General features: G+C 44.0%; 1 protein-coding gene across 1 annotated transcript in view; it reads right to left on the minus strand.

The window, feature by feature from the left end:
- Positions 1-7,228: 7,228 nt before the first annotated feature.
- GPM6A (glycoprotein M6A) overlaps positions 7,229-23,404 on the minus strand; it is a 268,715-nt gene continuing 252,539 nt past the window's right edge. The window contains exon 7 of the mRNA XM_029604319.1: positions 7,229-7,565. Within this exon, the coding sequence (XP_029460179.1) occupies positions 7,413-7,565 (153 nt within the window). The 3' untranslated portion in view covers positions 7,229-7,412. The remainder of the gene's footprint in view (positions 7,566-23,404) is intronic.

Consider the following 23,404-nt stretch of genomic DNA (forward strand, 5'->3'; position numbering starts at 1 on the left):
GGCATTTAATTGGCCCATGTACGCCAATGAGACCCATTCTAGTCCAACTGCTTCACTAGCTCAGCAGCAGGAGGGCACCCGGATTTATAGGTGTTGGTCCAGTGACCCGGCAATTCCATTAGAATGCCGGAGTCTCTCAGTCTAATCTGGAGAATTACCAGGTATGGCAATGAGTGAAGATAAGGAGCTGGATAGGGTGACCAGTAGTGATAGAACACTAGAATGTGGGAAAAGAAAACAAGAAAAGAGATGTGGAAAGCTGGTTGGAGGCAAGAGATTGCTAGAGGAATATGAAAGACTAATAGGCAGGAAGAAAAGGAAATGAAGGGTTTGGAGGTAGGGTAGAGGTAAAGAGAATGAAAGGAAGAAGTAGGGAAAATGGAAGATGGCTGGGAACTGTGGTGGGGTAGAACAAGGGAGGAGGAGCTGGCAAGCAAGAAGTGGGCAGTGAGGAAAATATGGAAGCTTCATAAGCATCAATGGAGGAAGAAACAGGGAAAAGAAGGGGTGGGAAATGGAGAGATGAAATGTAATAAATCTGAGGGAGAGGGTTAAGCACTGGTAATGAAATGAGAGAAGAAATCTGGAGATAAATGATAATAAATAAAACTATCTGAGAGACAGAAAGAGAGAGGGATGAAGAAAGGAGGAGCCAATCATAAAAGGAAAAAGAAAACAGAATTAGGCAACAGAGTTTGAAAATAGAAAGATGAAAGCAAAGAAGAGACAGAAGGGAAGGCTAACAAATAACCAAGCTGGAAAAAAAGAAACTGTAAGAATAATATTTGTTATAAATTTTACATTTTTGCAAAACTACACAAGACATCTCAAATTCCTGAAAGGGGTACAGTGATCATGAAAGACTGAGCAATATAAAGCAAGAGAAGCTCAAAGGTGAATATAAACCTGTACCTGGCACTGAAAACCCTAAATAGCGTGGTATCATAAAATGGGTGCCAATAGGTCAATCAACCATGGTAGTAAAGCCATATGAAATATGAATAAATAGTCAAAGGAATTATGCACAGAATTAGCATATGTGTGCATAAGTAGCTAATATTCATGTATATGCTATTTTATGAACATCAAAATTATGTGTACTTTCAGTTTTGCACTCACATTTACCTGCACAAAAAAGGGGAAGTGTACTAGGGGTGCGGCAAACAGGTAAGCGCAGAAGCTGCTATTTTATAAAAGATTTATGCAAATACATTAGGCAATTTGTGCAATATTTGTGCTAATTAACTAGTGCAATTGATATCACTCTTCTGTTATCTTCTATTTTTGGGTGAGCTGGAGGGTGTTCAGGGTAAAGTAGAAGGAGGGCCTCGGTGAAATAACACAGAAAAAAAAACATAGAAGTCACGGCAGAAAAGGACCTAATGGCCCATCCAGCCTGCCCAGCAAGCTCCCATAGTTATAGTTTCCCATACTTATCAGTTACTTAGACTACTAAGGTCAAGGCTCTTGTTGGTTTCTGTTTGAGTCCAATTTCCTTTCACCCCCTGCTGTGAAGCAGAGAGCAATGTTGGAGTTGCATCAGAAGTGTAGTATCAGGCTTTTTGGTTAAGGATAGTAACCGCTGCATCAAGCAAGTTCTCCCCATGCTTATTTGTTTTCCCAGACTGTACAGTTCAATGTCCTTCTAGGTTGTTGTCTGAATCCAATTCCTCTTTTCCTCTTTTTCCCCTTCCATTGAAGCAGCGAGCAATGATCGAGTTGCATCAACAGTATGAAGGCTTATTTGTTAAGGGTAATATCTGCCTCACAAGCAAGTTATCCTCATGCCTCTTACTACATTCCCCTCCCCCTTACCTTTAGGGATCCACAGTGTTTATCCCATGCCCTTTTGAAATCTTTCACCATTTATGTCTTCACCACCTCCTCCAGAAGGGCATTCCAGGTTTCCACCACCCTCTCCGTGAAGAAATATTTCCTGACATTAGTTCTGAGTCATCCTCCCTAGAGTTTCATTTCATGACCCCTAGTTTCTTTGCAGCAGAAAAGGTTTGTTGTAGATCGTGCATCATTAAAACTTTTCAAGTATCTGAAGGTCTGTATCATATCTCCTCTGCTCCTCTTCTCCTCCAGGATATACATATTTAGGTCCCTTCAACCTCTCCTCATATGTCATTTGATGGAGACCCCACCCAATTTTGGTTGCCCTTCTCTGGACCACCTTCATCCTGTCTCTGTTCCTTCTGAGATACGGTCTCCAGAACTGTTTACTGTACTTCAGGTGAGGCCTCACCAAGGACCTATACAAGGGGATTATCACTTCCTTTTTCTTACTAGATATTCCTCTCTCTATGCAACCCAGCATTCTTCTAGCTTTATCTATCACCTTATCACATTGCTTCGCCATCTTTAAATCACTAGACACTGTCACCCCAAGGTCCCTCTCCTGTTCCATGCACAGCAGCGCTTCATCCCCCATCACATACAGTTCTTTTGGATGGAGATGGACTTGGTGAAATGGTGGACGTATCGGCAAACTGGTGATTTCAAGTTTGCATGCATATTTTAAAATACACCTACATTCGAGTATAAATCATGATTTTACGCCTACATGGGTTTTTTTTTTTTTTTGGGGGGGGGTTGCACATAAAATATAGGGGCATATGCTTATAAAATAGGTAGAAAAAGTATGTGCACTGCAAATATTTGCAAGTACTGAAACATATGCGTGTACTTGCACAGTTGAACTATGTTGTAATATATAAACTGTGCAGCAACCCACTGCACAGTTTTTAAAATACTAGGCTAAATCTCCTCGCCTTTACTTATGCATGCAAATCCAGTAATGTGAATAAATGTGAAAGTTATCCTCCAAAGCACTTTTAATTTAATCATGTATCATAAAAATGTTCAATTTTTCAAATGTATTTTTATGTTTTTTTTCTTTTTCAAATATAAACAAGTAAGAGATCGCATCTTTTCCATAGCAGGTCCAAAGCTATGGAACTTTCTACCTGAGATGTGACACTTGATACGAGATAGAAAGAGATTTAAATGTGAGCTAAAAACATGGTTATTCAAAAATGCTTATAACCTAACTTAAAAACATCAGAATGGAGAGAGCTACAATAACAAGAAGGACAAGAGATACTACCGGTAATTATATTATTTTATCTTATTGTTTGTATTCCTCGCCTATGTCCCAGATCTTTAGTCAAATATAATGGACCATTACATTTAATAGATGTTAATGCCTGTTTATGAATACTACCTCTTTAACCCATTCTTATTGTTGTTTTATAGCTATGAATGTTACTTTTGTAAACCGTTGTGATCTATACATGGAACTATGATAAATAAAATGTCAAATAAATTAAAATAAACATTGTTGGTGTGAAATTGTTTCCAATCACAACACATCCAAAATAGAATATAATAAGGTATAGAATATCTCTGGGGAAAGGGTTAACTAGGAAAGAGGGCAATTCTGCTACTATCCACCCTTCACAGTGAATTCCACTGGTTTATGATGTAATACCAAATGATTAAATGTAGCTAAATTTCAATATCCCATTGAATTGGAAATATTGTTCAGGAAGTTAAGCACAGATACAATCCACTGTTAATAAAGGAAATCCCAAACTCAGCATAGGTGCTGCGGCATAATGCCTTCTTCAGGAGTCAAAATCTATAAGATCTTAGTAGTTGAGGTAACATCTGACAGGCTGAGATATTGAAATTTACCTGCATTTAATCATCTGGTATTACACTGTAGACCAGTGGAATTAACTGTGAAATCTGGACAGTAGTGGCATTGCTTTTTCCTAAGATTAAAAAGTGGAGAAGTTCCTTGCTATATTAGAATGTATTTTGGAAGTGTATTAATTGCAAATAATTTCCCACCAACAATATTATTATTTGCAAAGAAAACTAACATTTGTGTTGGACATGATTAAATTAAGAGTGTTTTAGATTCAAGGCTGTGATTTTACTACTCTGATTGATTGACCTATTGGCACTCATTTTATGATAAATAAATCCAATTTTTCAACATAATTATGTGCCATAAACATTTTTATAAAAAAATAAAAAAAGAGAGAAATCATTATATACATCTCACAACTTATACGTTCTAAGCTCCTGGTAAGCAAAATACTATATAAGTATTGGTCTCTCTTATCATAAGTCTATTTTTCATACAGTGATTCATTTATGTGTACCTATCAAACAACTGTCAAAATGTGAAGAACTCAGTGATTCAGATATCCTGAATTGGACCTATTTTTCGATGAGATCTGCTTCAGGGGAACAAGGAACATTTTTGGCACATGCTGTCATGGCATTCCTGCGTGGTAAAAAGCAAAGGCTCATTATCACTTTATATATCCAGAGATGCTGTTAACTACCAATAGAAAATCTCTATTTCTAACACAATTGTGAAAAAGATTGGAGGATACACAAACAAAACATTCAATGCCTGGACATTTCCCAAAGCTAAAGACCATTCACTTTCAAATAAGACTATGCCGCTCCTTCATTTAATCCATAAGCAGCCTCTGTATTAGGTTTAAAATCCAAAATTGTTCCCTATAATTCAGGCTAGATAAAAAAAAAATCCTGCCTGGTAGACGGAGTCATCAATTCTAATACAGTCCATCTTAAATCCTGAAAGGAGTGTTGAAAAGATAAACAGTGTTGGACTAAAGGTACTTGGGTAGATTTTAAAAGGGCTGTGCATGAGTGACAGAGAGAGAGAGAGAGAGAGAGGGACGTGTTATAAGGCTCAGCCTGACACTCCCCATTATATGGGGGCATTTTGATTCGCGATGAGTTTTCAAGAGGTGGGTTGGGGTTAGGGGGCTGTTTTTACAGACACATTCTGAGGTATTCATTTTAAAACTGACATCATTAAAGAATTTTAGACTTTATGGGGCGGATTTTAAAAGCCCTGCATGCCGGCGCACCTATTTTGCATAGGCCGCCAGTGTGCGTAAAGCCCCGAGACGCGCGTAAGTTCCGGGGATTTCTAAAAGGGGCGTGTCGGTGGCGTGTCGGGGGTGTGGCCGGAGTGACGCGGCATTTTGGGGGCGGCAACGTGCGTGACGTGGCGTTTCAGGGGCGGCGATGCGGGTGTGGTTTCGGCCTGGGGGTGTTCCGGGGGCGTGGCCACGGCCTCCGGACCAGCCCCCGGGACCGGAACACGGTGCGGGGCTGCCAGCCGGCGCGCGAAAAAAAACACCTGCTTTCAGCAGACGTAACTTTGCCGACAAAGGTAGGGGGGGGTTTAGATAGGGCCAGGGGGATGGGTTAGGTAGGGGAAGGGAGGGCGAAGGAAAGTTCCCTCCGAGGCCGCTCCGAAATCGGAGCGGCCTCGGAGGGAACAGGCAACGCGCGCTGCGCTTGGCGCGCGCAGGTTGCACAAATGTGCACCCTCTTGCACGCGCCGACCCCGGATTTTATAAGATACGCGCGGCTACGCGCGTATCTTATAAATTCCAGCGTACTTTTGTTCGCACCTGGTGCGCGAACAAAAGTACGCGATCGCGTACATTTTTTAAATCTACCCCTATAAGTGATGAAAAGGAGTTGATTTGTACAATGCAGCTAGCAGAGACTGCAGTGTACAAATCAACTCCTTTTGTTAGAATTATCATAACTTATAAGGTATGTAGCAAAATGGTGCCTGTAACATATGTTGGCTGAGGAAAATTAGTGGTTATGTGCATCAGTGCTGGCCCTACCTCTAGAACACCCATGCCTTGCCCCTTTTCTGGGCGTGCCTTCTGGGCTATTTCAAATTCACATGGCCCACTTACATGCGTCTATGGCTGTTTTTGCATGCCAAGTCTTTTAAAATCTAGCTCTTTATGTGTCACCTTATATTTAGAAACAGAATATTCACAAAAGGTAACTGATAGAGGTAATGCACACACATCACATTCTGAAATATGCCAATGGCTTCATATTCTAGCAGTTACATCCAAAGACTTCTTAGTGTATCTTTAATGCACATACTGATTTGGTCATGGAAGTGGAAGATTTGTACTATAAAAAACTTTACCGAACAGAATAAAGCCCACATAAGTAAGCTGTTCCTTTGACTGATCTAGGATAACCACACTTCAAGAACCTGCAGGTCAAGGTACTTCCTTAATATTTAAAATCTTGCTGAGAAGAACATAATTGTCATATCCTAAAAAATTGTTCCACTTGGAGACCTGATTTGTGTGATGGGCTTATGATAAGAGAGTCCAATAATTATATTTATCTTGCTTATCAGAAGCTTAGAACTCATAAGTAATGAGAAGTTTGATGGTTTCTCTCTAACCTTATTTTCAAACAAAATGTTTATAGTATATATTTATGGTGAATCATTTGATTTATTTACTCTTTTTATATCATTAAGTTTAGGGTTGCTGGCTATTTTGGGTTTTGGGGTTTATGAAAGACTGAGATCCAAAGGGTCAACCTCTAACTCAGGAGTATGTACATTTTCAGAACGGTATGTCCCTTCACAGCTTTTAAGCAAATAAAAAGAATTCAGATTTCTCAGTAAAGTTACTTTTTGTTACATCATTTTCATACATGGTACTGAACAATAAAATGTTCACAGTAGATATATATGAACTCCAATTCAGCATAGAAATATGTCAGTCAAAACTATACATTTTCTGGAAACCTATGACTATCACTAAGTTGGATAACACTTATAAGACTGGAGGTAATCAGGCTGTCATATCCTTTAAGAAGTAAGTGACCATGCATTGACATCACCGTGTGCATGCTCACAACAAAGGACAGGAGCTTTCACTGGCAACACCTTGAAGGGAGAAAATATTCTTATAGTACATCAATAGTGGTACAATTTTAACATAGATAATAAGCACTTTTTTACCTACCTATTAGAAATTTAGAAATTGCACCTTTGATTGTTTTAAATTCTCATAGAACACTTATTCCGACCAAATGCCAATTTGTCCATGCATGATTTCAGAGAAAAATCAGCAATATACTGTGCATGTTTTTACTGTACAATGGTCCCTTGAAATAAACCTGTAAAATTTGTACTAAAATTAAAACTAAAAAGTATAAAAAGTTGTTTTATATTTTCAAAAACATACAAGAAACAATACAAACATATGTATAACACACATAAAGTGATTAAAAAATCAACTCTCTGTATTTAACAACAATTAGTATTTGTGATCAAAAAGAACTAAATTGACTTCTGATCATTTTGGAAAAGCTGTAGAGGAGCTTTGTAGTAAATACCATGATCACAGAAACTATTGTTATCCAATTATGAAGTCAAGTGCTGGTCAGTCAATGACTGTATTTAGGTGACAGGCAAGCAATCCTGTTTTTTGTGAAATGCACTTTTAATTTTGATTTTACATGGTTGGATGATCTTTAGTTAAACAAAGCATGTAAATGTTAGAATTGCAAGCCTTCACTTATGTGTATGCATTGAGTCGCTCTTTCGAGCGGGTAGAATGGATGTCATGAAGTTCTTGCTCCTCCTTTGATTTAATGTCTTCATACTTTTGCATTCGGCATGCATCTTTCACATAGGCCCAGTTGGCTGACAAAACCATTAGGTAGTGGACCTGTAAGGAACATGATATGCAATTAGTTATTATTTTGACATTCCATTCATGCCTAATCCAATGAAGAAATCAAGATACAGAATAATAATAATATTATAATATTTTAGCAGCATATCTTACTGTAAATAAACAATACTGAACTGCTCCTCCCATATGATAAACCTCCATTAAAAATAAATAACAATTTAATGAAAAGTTATTATCCTGTGTAGTTCTGGACTCTTATGCTTTCGTTTGCTGTCTGAATCCTGATTGGATCTTATCAGCAATCTGCTCCCACAGAACAGGCACACTGCTAGGGCCAACCAGATAGTTATAAAAAAAATGATCCCCAACATAGGTTTTGTTTACAGTAAAACTGAAAGATGCAAATTGTTCTGCTTTACAGGTCAAATGTATGCAAATAAATCTTGTGAATGTTAGTTGTACATATACTGAAAACCAGACTGTTGGTTTGAGTGGGCCAGAGCTGAAGATGACTGGGTTAAAAAAAACTACCTTTGAAATAAGAAATAATCTTAGGGAGAGTAATTTTCAAACAACCGATGTTCTGTTTCCAGAATGTATTTCTTTGTTTCTCTAATATACTGCTGCTCTGTGACATCTTAAGAGAATGTCTGACATAGATTTTCTACAAGGTACAAGTTTTCTCCATCTTGATTGGTTAATATTTGAATGTTTCTAAACTTCTTATTGGATCTGTTCCTGTTTGCTCTCTATTTCTATCTCTCTGTGCCATTTTCTTCTTCCTTTTGGTGCCTTGACTAGAGATGTTATCGACCCACCGTGGGAAATTTCATTTTCCCAAGGTTCGGGCTGATTTTTTTTCGGCTGCCCCGAAACGAAAATCCCAAACCCACCCCAACTCTTCAAATGTAATTAATTATAACCCCCCCCCCAAAAAAAAAACTTGCTGAAAGTCCCTGGTGCTCCAGAGGGGGTCCCAGGAGCAATCTCCCGCTCTCGGGCCATCAGCTGCCAGTAATCAAAATGGCACCAATGGCCCTTACCATGTGGCAGGGGCTATCAGTGCCATTGGCCAGCCTCTGTCACATGGTAGGAGCAATGGACGGCCGGCACCATCTTAAAAAATGGCACGGGCTATCCACTGCTCCTATCATGTGACAGGGGCTGACACACCAGTAGCCTCTTTCACATGGTAAGGGCAAAGAGCCACCGGCGCCATTTTGATTAGTGGCAGCCAACGACCCGAGAGGGGGAGATCGCTCCCGAGATGCCGCTGGACCACCAGGGACTTTTGGCAAGTCTTGGGGGGGTGGGGGGGGGGGGGGGTTGGGCACGTCTTGGGGAGTCAGGAGGATCAGGGGTTGCAATTAATTAAATTTGAAGGGTTGGAGTGGGTTTGGGTTGGGGTTTTTTTATGTGCCCTTTCTCCTCCCCCCAAAAAATGATAAGAAAACCACACAAAATTTTGTGGGTGTTCCTATCATTTCATCGCCCCCCCCCCCCAAACCACAACAAAATAGAAAATATCGTCTCTATTTCCTATTTTGTTACAAACGAATGCACATCCCTAGCCTTGACTAAAAGCAACCTGAGACAGTCTCACATCTTGTTGGGAAAAGGTCTATGGCAAGCTAACATTTTTTCTTGAATTCTTCAATTCAGGCTTCTAGAGCATCACTTTTTTCACATAATCCAATAATATCTTCTACAGATGCAGTTATCTGCCTCTGACTAATGGGCTTTCAGAAATTCTCATCACTATCCTTGATACCATGTCATTTGCAGTGATACTATCCTTGATACTATGTCATTTGCAGTGAGTGTTAAATGTCCATTAGTCAATAAATATTTAGTATTAAGAACTGAGTTTTCTCTGATATTGAAAGCTGGGAAAAAAGGTTTAGCTGACTGTTTAGAATCTCAAGCAAAAGCAGACTATTTGTAAGAACAGTGCAGCCAATGTAGTCCAAAGTTTGTAGGTATTTTTATCTGGAGACTTTGGACTGAATTTTCAAAGTGGATTCATGTGCATAAATCCACATTGAAAATTCATGGATATGCGCAGAACCAATGTAAACATATGCACACAAAGAAAGAGAAAGAGTCTGAACCACTTCTGATTTTGCTTTATTGCAACTTTGTACTTGTATTTCTTCCTACCCTAGAGAAATTGGTACTAATCCATACATACATACAATGGGGCAAAACTAGAACTGGATCAAACTCTTAGGATTCATCTGGATCAACCTCTATCAGTGGAAGACCTGCGTGGCACTTTAATAAGAGTCTCTATAGCAAAACTTTGATTTGCTTTGATTTAAGATAGTGTTGCGCGTCTCGTCCACGCTCGGCCCTCGCCTGGGCCCACTCACCTCACCAAGTCCTCCACGGGTCCCAGGTCGTCATCCCCTGCTACAGCGGCAAGTGCAGCTAGTAGGGATGTGAATCGTTTTAGGACGATTAAAATTATCGTCCGATAATTTTAATATCGTCTTAAACCGTTATGGAACACAATACAATACAGATTCTAACGATTTATCGTTATAAATCGTTAGAATCGTGAGCCGGCACACTAAAACCCCCTAAAACCCACCCCCGACCCTTTAAATTAAATCCCCCACCCTCCCGAACCCCCCCCAAATAACTTAAATAACCTGCGGGTCCAGCGGCGGTCCGGAACGGCAGCAGTCCGGAATGGGCTCCTGCTCCTGCATCTTGTCGTCTTCGGCCGGCGCCATTTTCCAAAATGGCGCCGAAAAATGGCGGCGGCCATAGACGAAAAAGATTGGACGGCAGGAGGTCCTTCCGGACCCCCGCTGGACTTTTGGCAAGTCTCGTGGGGGTCAGGAGGCCCCCCACAAGCTGGCCAAAAGTTCCTGGAGGTCCAGCGGGGGTCAGGGAGCGATTTCCCGCCGCGAATCGTTTTCGTACGGAAAATGGCGCCGGCAGGAGATCGACTGCAGGAGGTCGTTCAGCGAGGGTTCCGGCGCCTCGCTGAACGACCTCCTGCAGTCGATCTCCTGCCGGCGCCATTTTCCTTACGAAAACGATTCGCGGCGGGAAATCGCTCCCTGACCCCCGCTGGACCTCCAGGAACTTTTGGCCAGCTTGTGGGGGGCCTCCTGACCCCCACGAGACTTGCCAAAAGTCCAGCGGGGGTCCGGAAGGACCTCCTGCCGTCCAATCTTTTTCGTCTATGGCCGCCGCCATTTTTCGACGCCATTTTGGAAAATGGCGCCGGCCGAAGACGACAAGATGCAGGAGCAGGAGCCCGTTCCGGACCGCTGCCGTTCCGGACCGCCGCTGGACCCGCAGGTTATTTAAGTTATTTGGGGGTGGGGGATTTAATTTAAAGGGTCGGGGGTGGGTTTTAGGGGGTTTTAATGTGCCGGTTTTTCGATTTTTCGATTTTTTAACGATTTTCACGATTTTTCACGATATTTTACCCCCCCAAACGGCAACAATACGATTCCCTCCCCCTCCCAGCCGAAATCGATCGTTAAGACGATCGAGGACACGATTCACATCCCTAGCAGCTAGGTCTCGGAATCCCATGGCGGTGATTGCCGGGCCTTCTACTTCCAGCCAGGCCTCACAGCCTTGGATTCACGAATTACTACAGGAGCTTTATCGCCAACTATTCCACATTGGCCACTCCACTCACTGCGATGACCAAGAAAGGAACTAATCTCCAAGTTTGGAGCCCTAAGGCCAAAAATGGCGGCGGCCATAGACGAAAAAGATTGGACGGCAGGAGGTCCTTCCGGACCCCCGCTGGACTTTTGGCAAGTCTCGTGGGGGTCAGGAGGCCCCCCACAAGCTGGCCAAAAGTTCCTGGAGGTCCAGCGGGGGTCAGGGAGCGATTTCCCGCCGCGAATCGTTTTCGTACGGAAAATGGCGCCGGCAGGAGATCGACTGCAGGAGGTCGTTCAGCGAGGGTTCCGGCGCCTCGCTGAACGACCTCCTGCAGTCGATCTCCTGCCGGCGCCATTTTCCTGTACGAAAACGATTCGCGGCGGGAAATCGCTCCCTGACCCCCGCTGGACCTCCAGGAACTTTTGGCCAGCTTGTGGGGGGCCTCCTGACCCCCACGAGACTTGCCAAAAGTCCAGCGGGGGTCCAGAAGGACCTCCTGCCGTCCAATCTTTTTCGTCTATGGCCGCCGCCATTTTTCGACGCCATTTTGGAAAATGGCGCCGGCCGAAGACGACAAGATGCAGGAGCAGGAGCCCGTTCCGGACCGCTGCCGTTCCGGACCGCCGCTGGACCCGCAGGTTATTTAAGTTATTTGGGGGTGGGGGATTTAATTTAAAGGGTCGGGGGTGGGTTTTAGGGGGTTTTAATGTGCCGGTTTTTCGATTTTTCGATTTTTCGATTTTTTAACGATTTTCACGATTTTTCACGATATTTTACCCCCCCAAACGGCAACAATACGATTCCCTCCCCCTCCCAGCCGAAATCGATCGTTAAGACGATCGAGGACACGATTCACATCCCTAGCAGCTAGGTCTCGGAATCCCATGGCGGTGATTGCCGGGCCTTCTACTTCCAGCCAGGCCTCACAGCCTTGGATTCACGAATTACTACAGGAGCTTTATCGCCAACTATTCCACATTGGCCACTCCACTCACTGCGATGACCAAGAAAGGAACTAATCTCCAAGTTTGGAGCCCTAAGGCTCAAACTGCATTCCATGCATTAAAAGAAACATTCTGTTCAGGTCCCTGCTTACCACACCCCGACCCATACTGCCCATTTGTCGTTGAGGTCAACACGTCTGCCATCAGAGCCAGGGAAGTGTTGAGTCACTACTCCTCCAAAGGTACATTGGTACCGTGTTCTTTCTAGTCCCATAAATTTTTACCTGTGGAGCAAAATTACATAATTGGAGACCATGAACTCCTAGTCGTCAAACTGGCACTCCAGGAGTGGCGCCCATGGCTAGAAAGTGCTCAACACAAATTTACTATATTCACAGATCACAAAAATCTGAAGCACCTAAAAGAGGCGCAATTATTAAATCCAAGACAAGCCCAATGGGCATTATTCTTTGAGAGATTCAATTTCGAGCTGCGCTACCAGCTAGCCTCAAAGAACCTCCGCGCAGATGCACTCTTGTGCTCTCTTGAGCCAGAGGACACACCAAACACCCCAAGACACATTATTGATCCAGCCTGTGTATCCCTTGCAGTTACCACCACAGTACCCGCCGGAAAGATGGTTGTTCTACGCTGACTACATGAATGTGTTCTCTGCTGGACCCATGACTCAAAGCTAGCTGGACATCCTGGTCAAGCCAGAACCTTGGAAATGTTAAGAAACTTCTACTGATGGCCCAGCATGGTATCAGATTCCTGCAATTACGTTGACTCATATCCTGTATGTGCACAGCAAAAGCCCCCTATGGGTCGGCCATGGGGACTTCTCCAACCACTTCCAGCACCCACTGAACCCTGGATCAGCATATCAACTGATTTTATCACCGACTTGCCTCCATCTCAAGATAACACCGTCATATGGGTCATCATCGACCGCTTCTCTAAGATGGTACACTTTATTCCCCTGCGGAGCCTTCCATCGGCTCATCAACTCACCAAACTGTTCCTGAGGCATATCTTCCACCTGCATAGCCTCCCCAAAGAAATAGTGTCAGACCGAGGCCCACAATTCACCGCGAAATACTGGCTATCATTACTCCAGAAATTCAACATCAATCTGACATTCACCTCAGCCTACCACCCTCAGGCTAATGGCCGAGCCAAACAAACTAATCGTACCCTGAAAACATTCTTAAGGTCTTTTGTAAATCACCAACAGGACAATTGGGCTGACTTACTACCATGGGCCAAGTTGTCACATAACATACACATTGCTGCAGTCATTGACATCTCCCCATTTTCAGTAGTGTTTGGACATCAACCATGACTACCCTTGCTGTACCCCTCTCCGTGCCTTCACCAGCAGTGCAGTTCACTGCACAGACCATCCGTAACATATGGAACCAAGTAAAGGAGCATCTGACCCAAGCTTCTGAAAGATCAAAAAAAGTTGCTGATGATCATCGGAGGTCAACCCCATTCTTCCGACCCGGTCAAAAGAACATAAGAACATAAGAAAATGCCATACTGGGTCAGACCAAGGGTCCATCAAGCCCAGCATCCTGTTTCCAACAGTGGCCAATCCAGGCCATAAAAACCTGGCAAGTACCCAAAACTAAGTCTATTCCATGTTACCATTGCTAATGGCAGTGGCTATTCTCTAGGTGAACTTAATAGCAGGTAATGGACTTCTCCTCCAAGAACTCATCCAATCCTTTTTTAAACACAGCTACACTAACTGCACTAACCACATCCTCTGGCAACAAATTCCAGAGTTTAATTGTGCGATGAGTAAAAAAGAACTTTCTCCGATTAGTTTTAAATGTGCCCCATGCTAACTTCATGGAGTGCCCACTAGTCTTTCTACTATCCGAAAGAGTAAATAACCGATTCACATCTACCTGTTCTAGACCTCACATGATTTTAAACACCTCTTTCATATCCCCCCTCAGCCGTCTCTTCTCCAAGCTGAAAAGTCCTAACCTCTTTAGTCTTTCCTCATAGAGGAGTTGTTCCATTCCCCTTATCATTTTGGTAGCCCTTCTCTGTACCTTCTCCATCGCAATTATATCTTTTTTGAGATGCGGCGACCAGAATTGTATACAGTATTCAAGGTGCGGTCTCACCATGGAGCGATACAGAGGCATTATGACATTTTTTGTTTTATTCACCATTCCCTTTCTAATAATTCCCAACATTCTGTTTGCTTTTTTGACTGCCACAGCACACTGAACTGACAATTTCAATGTGTTTTCCACTATGACTCCTAGATCTCTTTCTTGGGTTGTAGCACCTAATATGGAACCCAACATTGTGTAATTATAGCATGGGTTATTTTTCCCTATATGCATCACCTTGCACCTATCCACATTAAATTTCATTTGCTATTTGGATGCCCAATTTTCCAGTCTCACAAGGTCTTCCTGCAATTTATCACAATCTGCTTGTGATTTAACTACTCTGAACAATTTTGTGTCATCTGCAAATTTGATTATCTCACTCGTCGTATTTCTTTCCAGATCATTTATAAATATATTGAAAGGTAAAGGTCCCAATACAGATCCCTGAGGCACTCCACTGTCCACTCCCTTTCACTGAGAAAATTGTCCATTTAATCCTACTCTCTGTTTCCTGTCTTTTAGCCAGTTTGCAATCCACGAAAGGACATCGCCACCTATCCCATGACTTTTTAAAGGTGAGATTAAGTACCAAAAACATCAGACTGTGGCTTCCTTCTCATCGCCTAGTACCAAAGTATATTGGGCCATTCCCAATACTCCGTCATGTTGGAGCGGTAACTTACCAATGCCAGTTGCCGCGATCCATGGGTATCCACAATACCTTCCACGTTTCCCTGTTAAAGCCACTCGTGCTCTCCTAGCCTTCACGCAGAGATCCTCCTCCTCCGCAGGTCTCCACTGAACCCGACAACACCCTCCAGGTAAGAGAAGTCCTCAACGTCCATCGGCATCGAGGCTGCTGGGAATATCTTCTCTCCTGGGAAGGGAATGGGGCCAAAGAAAACTCCTGGGAGCCCTCACAAAACATCCTTGACAAGGATCTCCTACAGGCCTTCCATAGGGCACACCCAAACAAGCCTCGCTCGAGGAGGAGGAGGTCTAGAAGGGGGGGTACTGTTGTGCGTCCTGTCTGCTCTCAGCCCACTCCCAGGCCTGCTCACCTCACTAAGTCTCCACGGGTCCCAGGTCATCAGCCCCTGCTTCAGTGGTGAGCGCAGCTAGGCCTCGGCATCCCACAGTGGTGGCTGCCAGGCCTTCCACTTCCAGTCAGGCCTCATGGCGGGGCTCAGCATCCTCTGTGGCATCAGCCCCACCCCTAGGCATGTGCGCACAGACCACCCAGCTCCTTAAAGGGCCAGGGGTGGATCCCAGCTTTTAAGCAGCGTTCTGATTGAACGCTGCTTAAAAGGAAGTGCCTGCCTGCACTTCCTTGCCTTGGCAATCGGGTCGATCATGCTGTGATTTCTAGTTTGCCTCTGTGTTTCCAGCCTTTGTTCCAGTCTCATTCCAGTCTTGTTCCAGTCCTGTTCCAGTCTCGTTCCAGTCCTGTTCCAGTGTCCTTCTGTTCCAGCATCCTTCTGTTCCTGCGTCCTCCTGTTCCTTCATCTCCCCAGATAGTACCTCTCGGGCTGTCTTCTCAGTATTGACCTCTGCCTGTCCTTGACTACATTGATCGCTGCCTGGATTTGACCTTTGCCTGTTTCCTCGACCACGTCTACACACTGCCTGGAACTGACCTCTGCCTGAACACTGACCACGTCTGCACGCTGCCTGGAACCGACCTCTGCCTGACCACTGACCACGTCTGACTGCTGCCTGGAACCTAACCTCTGCTTTGGCTGACTATCTGTTATTGTTTGGGATAGTTGTGGGTGGATCCTTGGGCCGTGGCAGATGACCACGCCCCTGGGAAAAGATCCCTAGAGGGACCACCGGTCAGGCTCAGAGTTTGGAGACAGAAACACACTAGTTCTTTTATTAACAGTATATTGAACCACCAGAGGTGGCAGTAGTGAGCTGGAATCGCCCAGCTGGGCTGTAGTCCCTCAGATACTGGAACAGCGATCCCAGGGTGGCAGAGCTGTAGAGAAACTAAGTATAGTGAGTAGGTAGGGTATGCAGAGTTCAGAATAGAACCTTGATGGTAACACTCAAACAATAGTCTCTAGAAGCAACCCAGGAGCTGGAATGGATTAGGCCCTCGAGGAGCGTGTACCTGGTTCCAGGGAAAGCTCTGAGAGAAAGATGGTAACTCACTGGTGTTATAGGCAGCGATGACTTCCTGGCAGAAGTGGTATTCAGAAGCAGGTCCAAGAATGTGGGCCCTCGAGGAGTGAATACCGGTTCCAGAATGCGACCTGAAAGGCAAAAAAGAAATTGAGGCGCCCGAGGAGTGGGTACCCCTGGTAAAGTCCGAGGAGGCAGAGTAGCAAGGTAGGTGGAGAGCGAATCCCATCCGCAGCGATAACTGGAGGAAGCTAGGAAAACCTTTGCTAACTCAATTAGTTAACAATTTCAGAGACCTTAAATATCCAGTGCTGATGAAGTCATCTCAAGGGGACGCCCCTGAGGTTTGCGCCACTGCTGGTTCTTGAGTCGGGGCCACGCCGCACTTATGCCCTTAGGCTTCTGGGAAACATGGAGGCATGCAGCATCTAGTTGGTCCGGGGATGCCGGAGGAGGTCGGCAAGATGACGTTGCGGCAGCCAAACATCCAACTAGTGAAGAGGGAGTCACCAAAGAGGTAAGGTGGGCGGAGTGGAGACGTCGGGCAGCGACGATCGCAACACTATCCATGGACTGACCACTGGTATTGACCCCTGCTTTGGCTGACTACGCTATCTTGACTCTGGCCTTATATTCCTTGCCATATATTCAGAGACTCTCTTCTGGCCTTCTTTGGAACCTTGGACGTTTAGCCTAAACATCGACTGCGCACCCTTGATCGTGGTGGGTTCTCCCCTGAAGTTTATCTCAAGGAGATCCTGCGAGGCCCACCAAAGACCAGGCGGCCTGGGTAACCAAAGGCTCAACCTCAGGGAACCCCAGGTTGCTAGTGGTGAAGTTCCAGCTAAGAGGCTAAGAGAGAATTTGAAAAGAAGTTGGCCATGGAGGGAAAAACGCACAGTAAAAACTTTTTAAAATATATCTGAAGCAGAAAGCCTGTGGGAGTCAGTTGGATCATTAGATGATTGAGGGGTTAAAGGGGCACTTAGAGAAGATAAGGCCATCATGGAAAGATGAAATTATTTCTTTGCTTCGGTGTTTACTGAAGAGGATGTTAGGGAGGCACACATAGTGGAGAAGGTTTTCATGGGTAATGATTCAGATGGACTGAACCAAATCAATGTGAACCTAGAAAATGTGGCAGGCCTGATTGACAAACTGAAGAGTAGTAAAGCATCTGGACCGGATGGTATACACCCCAGGGTTCTGAAGGAACTAAAAAATGAAATTTCAGACCTATTAATAAAAATTTGTAACCTATCATTAAAATCATCCATTGTACCTGAAGACTGGAGGATAGCTAATGTAACCCCAATATTTAAAAAGGGCTCCAGGGGGTGATCTGGGAAACTACAGACCGGTTAGCCTGTCTTCAGTGCCAGGAAAAATAGTGGAAAGTGTTCTAAACATCAAAATCACAGAACATATAGAAAGACATGGTTTAATGGAACAAAGTCAGCATGGCTTTACACAAGGCAATTCTTGCCTCACAAATCTGCTCCACTTTTTTAAGGGAGTTAATAAACATGTGGATAAAGGTAAACCAGTAGATATAGTGTACTTGGATTTTCAAAAGGCGACTTCTAAGAAAAGCATAAAGTCAAGGGATAGGTGGTGATGTCCTTTTGTGGATTACAAACTGGCTAAAGACAGGAAAGTGATCTGCTGCCAGTGTTCAAAATGGCGCCGATCACCTTTGCCCTCACTATGTCACAGGGGCCGACAGTCAGTACCTGTGACATAGTGAGGGCAAAGGCGATCGGCGCCATTTTGAGTATTGGCATCGGACGACCGGCATGCAGGAGGTCGCTCCCAGACCCCCGCTGGACTTTTGGCAAGTCTTGTGGGGGTCAGGAGGCCCCCCCAAGCTGGCCAAAAGTCCCTGAGGGTCCAACGGGGGTCCCGGAGCGACCTCCTGCACGCCGGCCGTCCGATGCCAGGACTCAAAATGGCGCTGATAGCCTTTGTCCATACTATATCACAGGGGCTACCGGTGCCATTGGTCAGCCCCTGTCACATGGTAGGAGCACAAGATGGCGCTGATGGCCATGTGACAGGGGCTGACCAATGGCACCGGTAGCCCCTGTGACAAAGGCTATCGGCGCCATGATGAAACCAGCACCGAGGGTATGAGTGCAGGGGATAGTTCCCGGACCCCCCGCTGGACCACCAGGGAGTTTTGGTAAGTCTTGGGGGGGGGGGGTTCAGGAGGGTTTGTTTAAATTTTTATTTAGGTGGCCGAATAAAACAGAAATCCGTTAAATACGTGGGGAGTCGCGATGCGTTTCGCCTCCCCACGTATTTAACAGATAGGACAAAATATGTTGCGGATCACAAATATGTGGAAAACGGATGCATACCCCTATCTGCCAGTTGATTCTACTATCGCAGGCTGCCTGACATACCTGGCCAATGGTCTTCATTTAGAGCTTTCCTTGAAGTGCATTTACTTCCTTAGAATTGGGCAGAATAGGTGAGCATTATGGTCCTTATGCCATCATATTCTATGTTTCTGTGCTTATAATTTAGTATCCTATTTACTAAGCATTATTCCATTGACCCCTAAGGACCTATCTACTAAGTTGTGTTACTATAGTTAATAGGCATTAAATGCCAAATTTTGTACTTTTACTTTATGTACATAATGGAATACATTTTCAAAAGCATATACGTGCTGATTGATGTAGGTGCAAAACTATGTGCAAAAGCATACTATTACTACTATTACTACTACTACTACTACTACTATTTAACATTTCTATAGTGCTACTAAACATATGCAGCGCTGTATGTATACTTTTATGTGTACTTGAAAGAAGTGTTCCCAGAGCAGAATTAGGGTGGGAAAGGGTTTTACATGCCTATTTTCTAAAATTGAAAGTATGTATGCAAATGTATGTGTGAACATTGCCACCTGTTTCCATGCAGGCATAAATGCGCACATGTGTGCCACACAAGGGTTGTGCCTACCTGCAAATTTTCAAATAGAGCTTATGCATGTAAGTCCACTTTGAAAATATATTTTCTTAAGAATATGTGTATTCCACTTCTGAGTATACTTACTTGAGCATGTATTGCAATCACCAGTTTGCTGACAACTTCAGCAGTTCATCCAGGCTCTCCACCAGTTCACCCAGACCTTCTAGCACTTCAACCTAATCACCTACCACTTAATCCAGACCTCCAACCCAAAACTGCAGACAAAAGTCAATTACAATTTCACTTCTGTGCCTTAATCAGCAGGTGCAAAAGCATGCAACGGACAAGTTTGGCAATGTATGCATGTATTACCCACTTACAAGATAGCAACTTGGGAGGGTACTTCATAACCCTACCTCAGAATGCCCTTAAAACTGTTACTTTTTCTCCCTGTTAACATTTATGCATAACACCGCAAGTATGTGCATAATCATAATGTCGAGTAGTAGTAGATAGTGGTAAGCTGATTTATGCTAGTACATCATAACCCATGTGATGATAGACAAGCTATTTATAAAATATGTATATATCGCTATCCCGCAACATATACACGCATGTAGGCTTGCACGTGAATATATATGATGCACTGAAAGAGAATATGTCAGTGCCTTGACTGTGCATACTTTTCCTACCTATTGTAAAAATAAACCAGTGTATATTTTACTTGTGAAAATAAAGTAGGACTTGCTCGCATAAATCAGTGTATTTTAAAACAGGCGTACATCAAAATTTTAGTTTTACCAATTAGTCCACTAATTCACCCATTCCTTCTTCAGATCTTTGAGACCCTCTTTGTTCTTCAGCCTGATCTCTCACCAGTTCATCCAGACTTCCCACCCAGTCAGTACTATACTATAAACATGTTTAATATAACATACACCAGATTATTAGCAGATGTAAAATTATGTAATTTGGCAATTCTTACATGCATGAGTGTCAATTAAAATAGCAACTTGCATGCAGAAATATTGGCCCTGCTACAGAAAATCCTTAGACTGCCATATATATTCACATGAAAATGAAAACACACACATATTTTTATTTTTATAAAATAGAGAATACATGAATAGAGAATACTTATACACATCTATGCTAATTTTTACACACATAACATTTTGAAAATTCACCCCAATGTTTCCAAAATACATATATGTTTGTATACCCTACTTAAGAACATAAGAACATAAGAATATGCCATACTGGGTCAGACCAAGGGTCCATCAAGCCCAGCATCCTGTTTCCAACAGTGGCCAATCCAGGCCATAAGAACCTGGCAAGTACCCAAAACTAAGTCTATTCCATGTTACCGTTGCTAATGGCAGTGGCTATTCTCTAGGTGAACTTAATAGCAGGTAATGGACTTCTCCTCCAAGAACTTATCCAATCCTTTTTTAAACACAGCTATACTAACTGCACTAACCACATCCTCTGGCAACAAATTCCAGAGTTTAATTGTGCGTTGAGTGTATGTACTGATTTTATGAGCATAACCACCGTGTAACCCTTACTGAATATTGAATTAACTACATTTCATTAAAACTAATCATTAATGTGCAGTTTCAGTATAGATAGGAGCCAAAATGAGAAAAAAACCTTTAATATATCAGACCTTTAGTTACTAAAAATTTTACTGGGTTAATATCTAAAAATATAGATATATTACTCAACACTCATGGACTTTACTAATTCTCTGTTTACAAATGTACATAATTTAAAGTTTTGTACATTAAATATAGATCTGGTAATTTAAAAATGCTAGCAGTCCAAATCTGCTGCAGCTCCTCTGAAGTCAAGGTTGCTGACAGTGCATCATTGTGATAACTGGTAAAATGCTATAGATTGCTGCTCTTTGATGATTTAGTTTCCTTTCATATTATTTCTAAGCTAAACTCTACTGTTTTCATCAAGACTAAAATTTCATACTCATTGCCATCATGATGGCTGCACCATGTCTAACTGTATAATGCCATCATCACAGCTGCTACTCTAATTACACACTGTGCAAACATTCAAAGATTGCACTGAGAACATTGCATTTAACAAAAATACTAATTGCAGTCAATTAAAACACAATGTACAACTACTTTGTTTAGTTTTTTGTTTGTTTTTTTTGGTGTCTCCAGCTATAGATCAAAGGCTAGTTCCTTAGTATCCTATTGTCACAAGACAAATGACATGGAGTACTACCATCATATGAAGGTTGTGACTATCAATAGCAGTATAAGGTTAAAATATCGGCAGAAATTTTAAGATTTCATCCTTTTTTTTCAAGCCACTTGTCAGATATGTTGTAAATCTAGCCCTCAGGCTTAAGAGTTGCTAGCATTTGCAGCAGCATATACACTAGCAAAGTTTGGAATACTGTTATGCTTCCAGTGGAACATAAGCTAGTATGAGAGCTTGTCCTGTTTCACTCACTTTTCCTTTCCTTCATAGCCCTTCCAACAATTAGAGGTATGCATGATAGGGATGTGAATCGTTTTAGGACGATTAAAATTATCGTCCGATAATTTTAATATCGTCTTAAACCGTTATGGAACACAATACAATAGAGATTCTAACGATTTATCGTTATAAATCGTTAGAATCGTGAGCCGGCACACTAAAACCCCCTAAAACCCACCCCCGACCCTTTAAATTAAATCCTCCACCCTCCCGAACCCCCCCCCCCCAATGACTTAAATAACCTGCGGGTCCAGCGGCGGTCCGGAACGGCAGCGGTCCGGAACGGGCTCCTGCTACTGAATCTTGTTGTCTTCAGCCGCCGCCATTTTCCAAAATGGCGCCGAAAAATGGCGGCGGCCATAGACGAACACGATTGGACGGCAGGAGGTCCTTCCGGACCCCCGCTGGACTTTTGGCAAGTCTTGTGGGGGTCAGGAGGCCCCCCCCAAGCTGGCCAAAAGTTCCTGGAGGTCCAGCGGGGGTCAGGGAGCGATTTCCCGCCGCGAATCGTTTTCGTACGGAAAATGGCGCCGGCAGGAGATCGACTGCAGGAGGTCGTTCAGCGAGGGTTCCGGCGCCTCGCTGAACGACCTCCTGCAGTCGATCTCCTGCCGGCGCCATTTTCCGTACGAAAACGATTCGCGGCGGGAAATCGCTCCCTGACCCCCGCTGGACCTCCAGGAACTTTTGGCCAGCTTGGGGGGGGGCCTCCTGACCCCCACAAGACTTGCCAAAAGTCCAGCGGGGGTCCGGAAGGACCTCCTGCCGTCCAATCGTGTTCGTCTATGGCCGCCGCCATTTTTCGGCGCCATTTTGGAAAATGGCGCCGGCTGAAGACAACAAGATTCAGTAGCAGGAGCCCGTTCCGGACCGCTGCCGTTCCGGACCGCCGCTGGACCCGCAGGTTATTTAAGTCATTTGGGGGGGGGTTCGGGAGGGTGGGGGATTTAATTTAAAGGGTCGGGGGTGGGTTTTAGGGGGTTTTAATGTGCCGGTTTTGCGATTTTACGTTTTTTTGATTTTTCACGATTTTTCACGATTTTTCACGATATTTTACCCCCCCAAACGGCAACAATACGATTCCCTCCCCCTCCCAGCCGAAATCGATCGTTAAGACGATCGAGGACACGATTCACATCCCTAATGCATGACACCTTCAACATGCTGCCAGCCTCAGTCAACCCAGAAAACCTGAATCCCATGTAAGGACATGCATTATACCAAACACTAAGGGGCAGATTTTCAAAGCCCTACGCACACCGGGCCTATTTTCAAAATGCTCGGCGGTGCGCGTAAAGCCCCGGGACACACTTATTTCCGGGGCTTTTCTAAATGGGCGGGCAGGGACGGGCTGGGGTGGGGCAGATGGTCTGGGGGCGTGGTGGGGCGGTCCACGGGCGGTCCAGAAGGCATGACCGAGGACTCCGGCACAGCGGCCCTTTGCCACTGTGCTGGGGGATTGTGCGCTGGCACTTGGCCGGCTTCTACAACAAAGGTACAGGGTGGTTTCGGGCTGGGGGTGGGACAGGTAGGGGAAGGGAGGGGAAGGTGGGGAGGGAATGGGGAAAGCCAGCTGGTCTCCCTGAGGGCTCGGCATGCGCAA

The sequence above is a fragment of the Rhinatrema bivittatum genome, chromosome 1, assembly GCF_901001135.1.
Source record: "Rhinatrema bivittatum chromosome 1, aRhiBiv1.1, whole genome shotgun sequence".
Lineage (NCBI taxonomy): Eukaryota > Metazoa > Chordata > Amphibia > Gymnophiona > Rhinatrematidae > Rhinatrema > Rhinatrema bivittatum.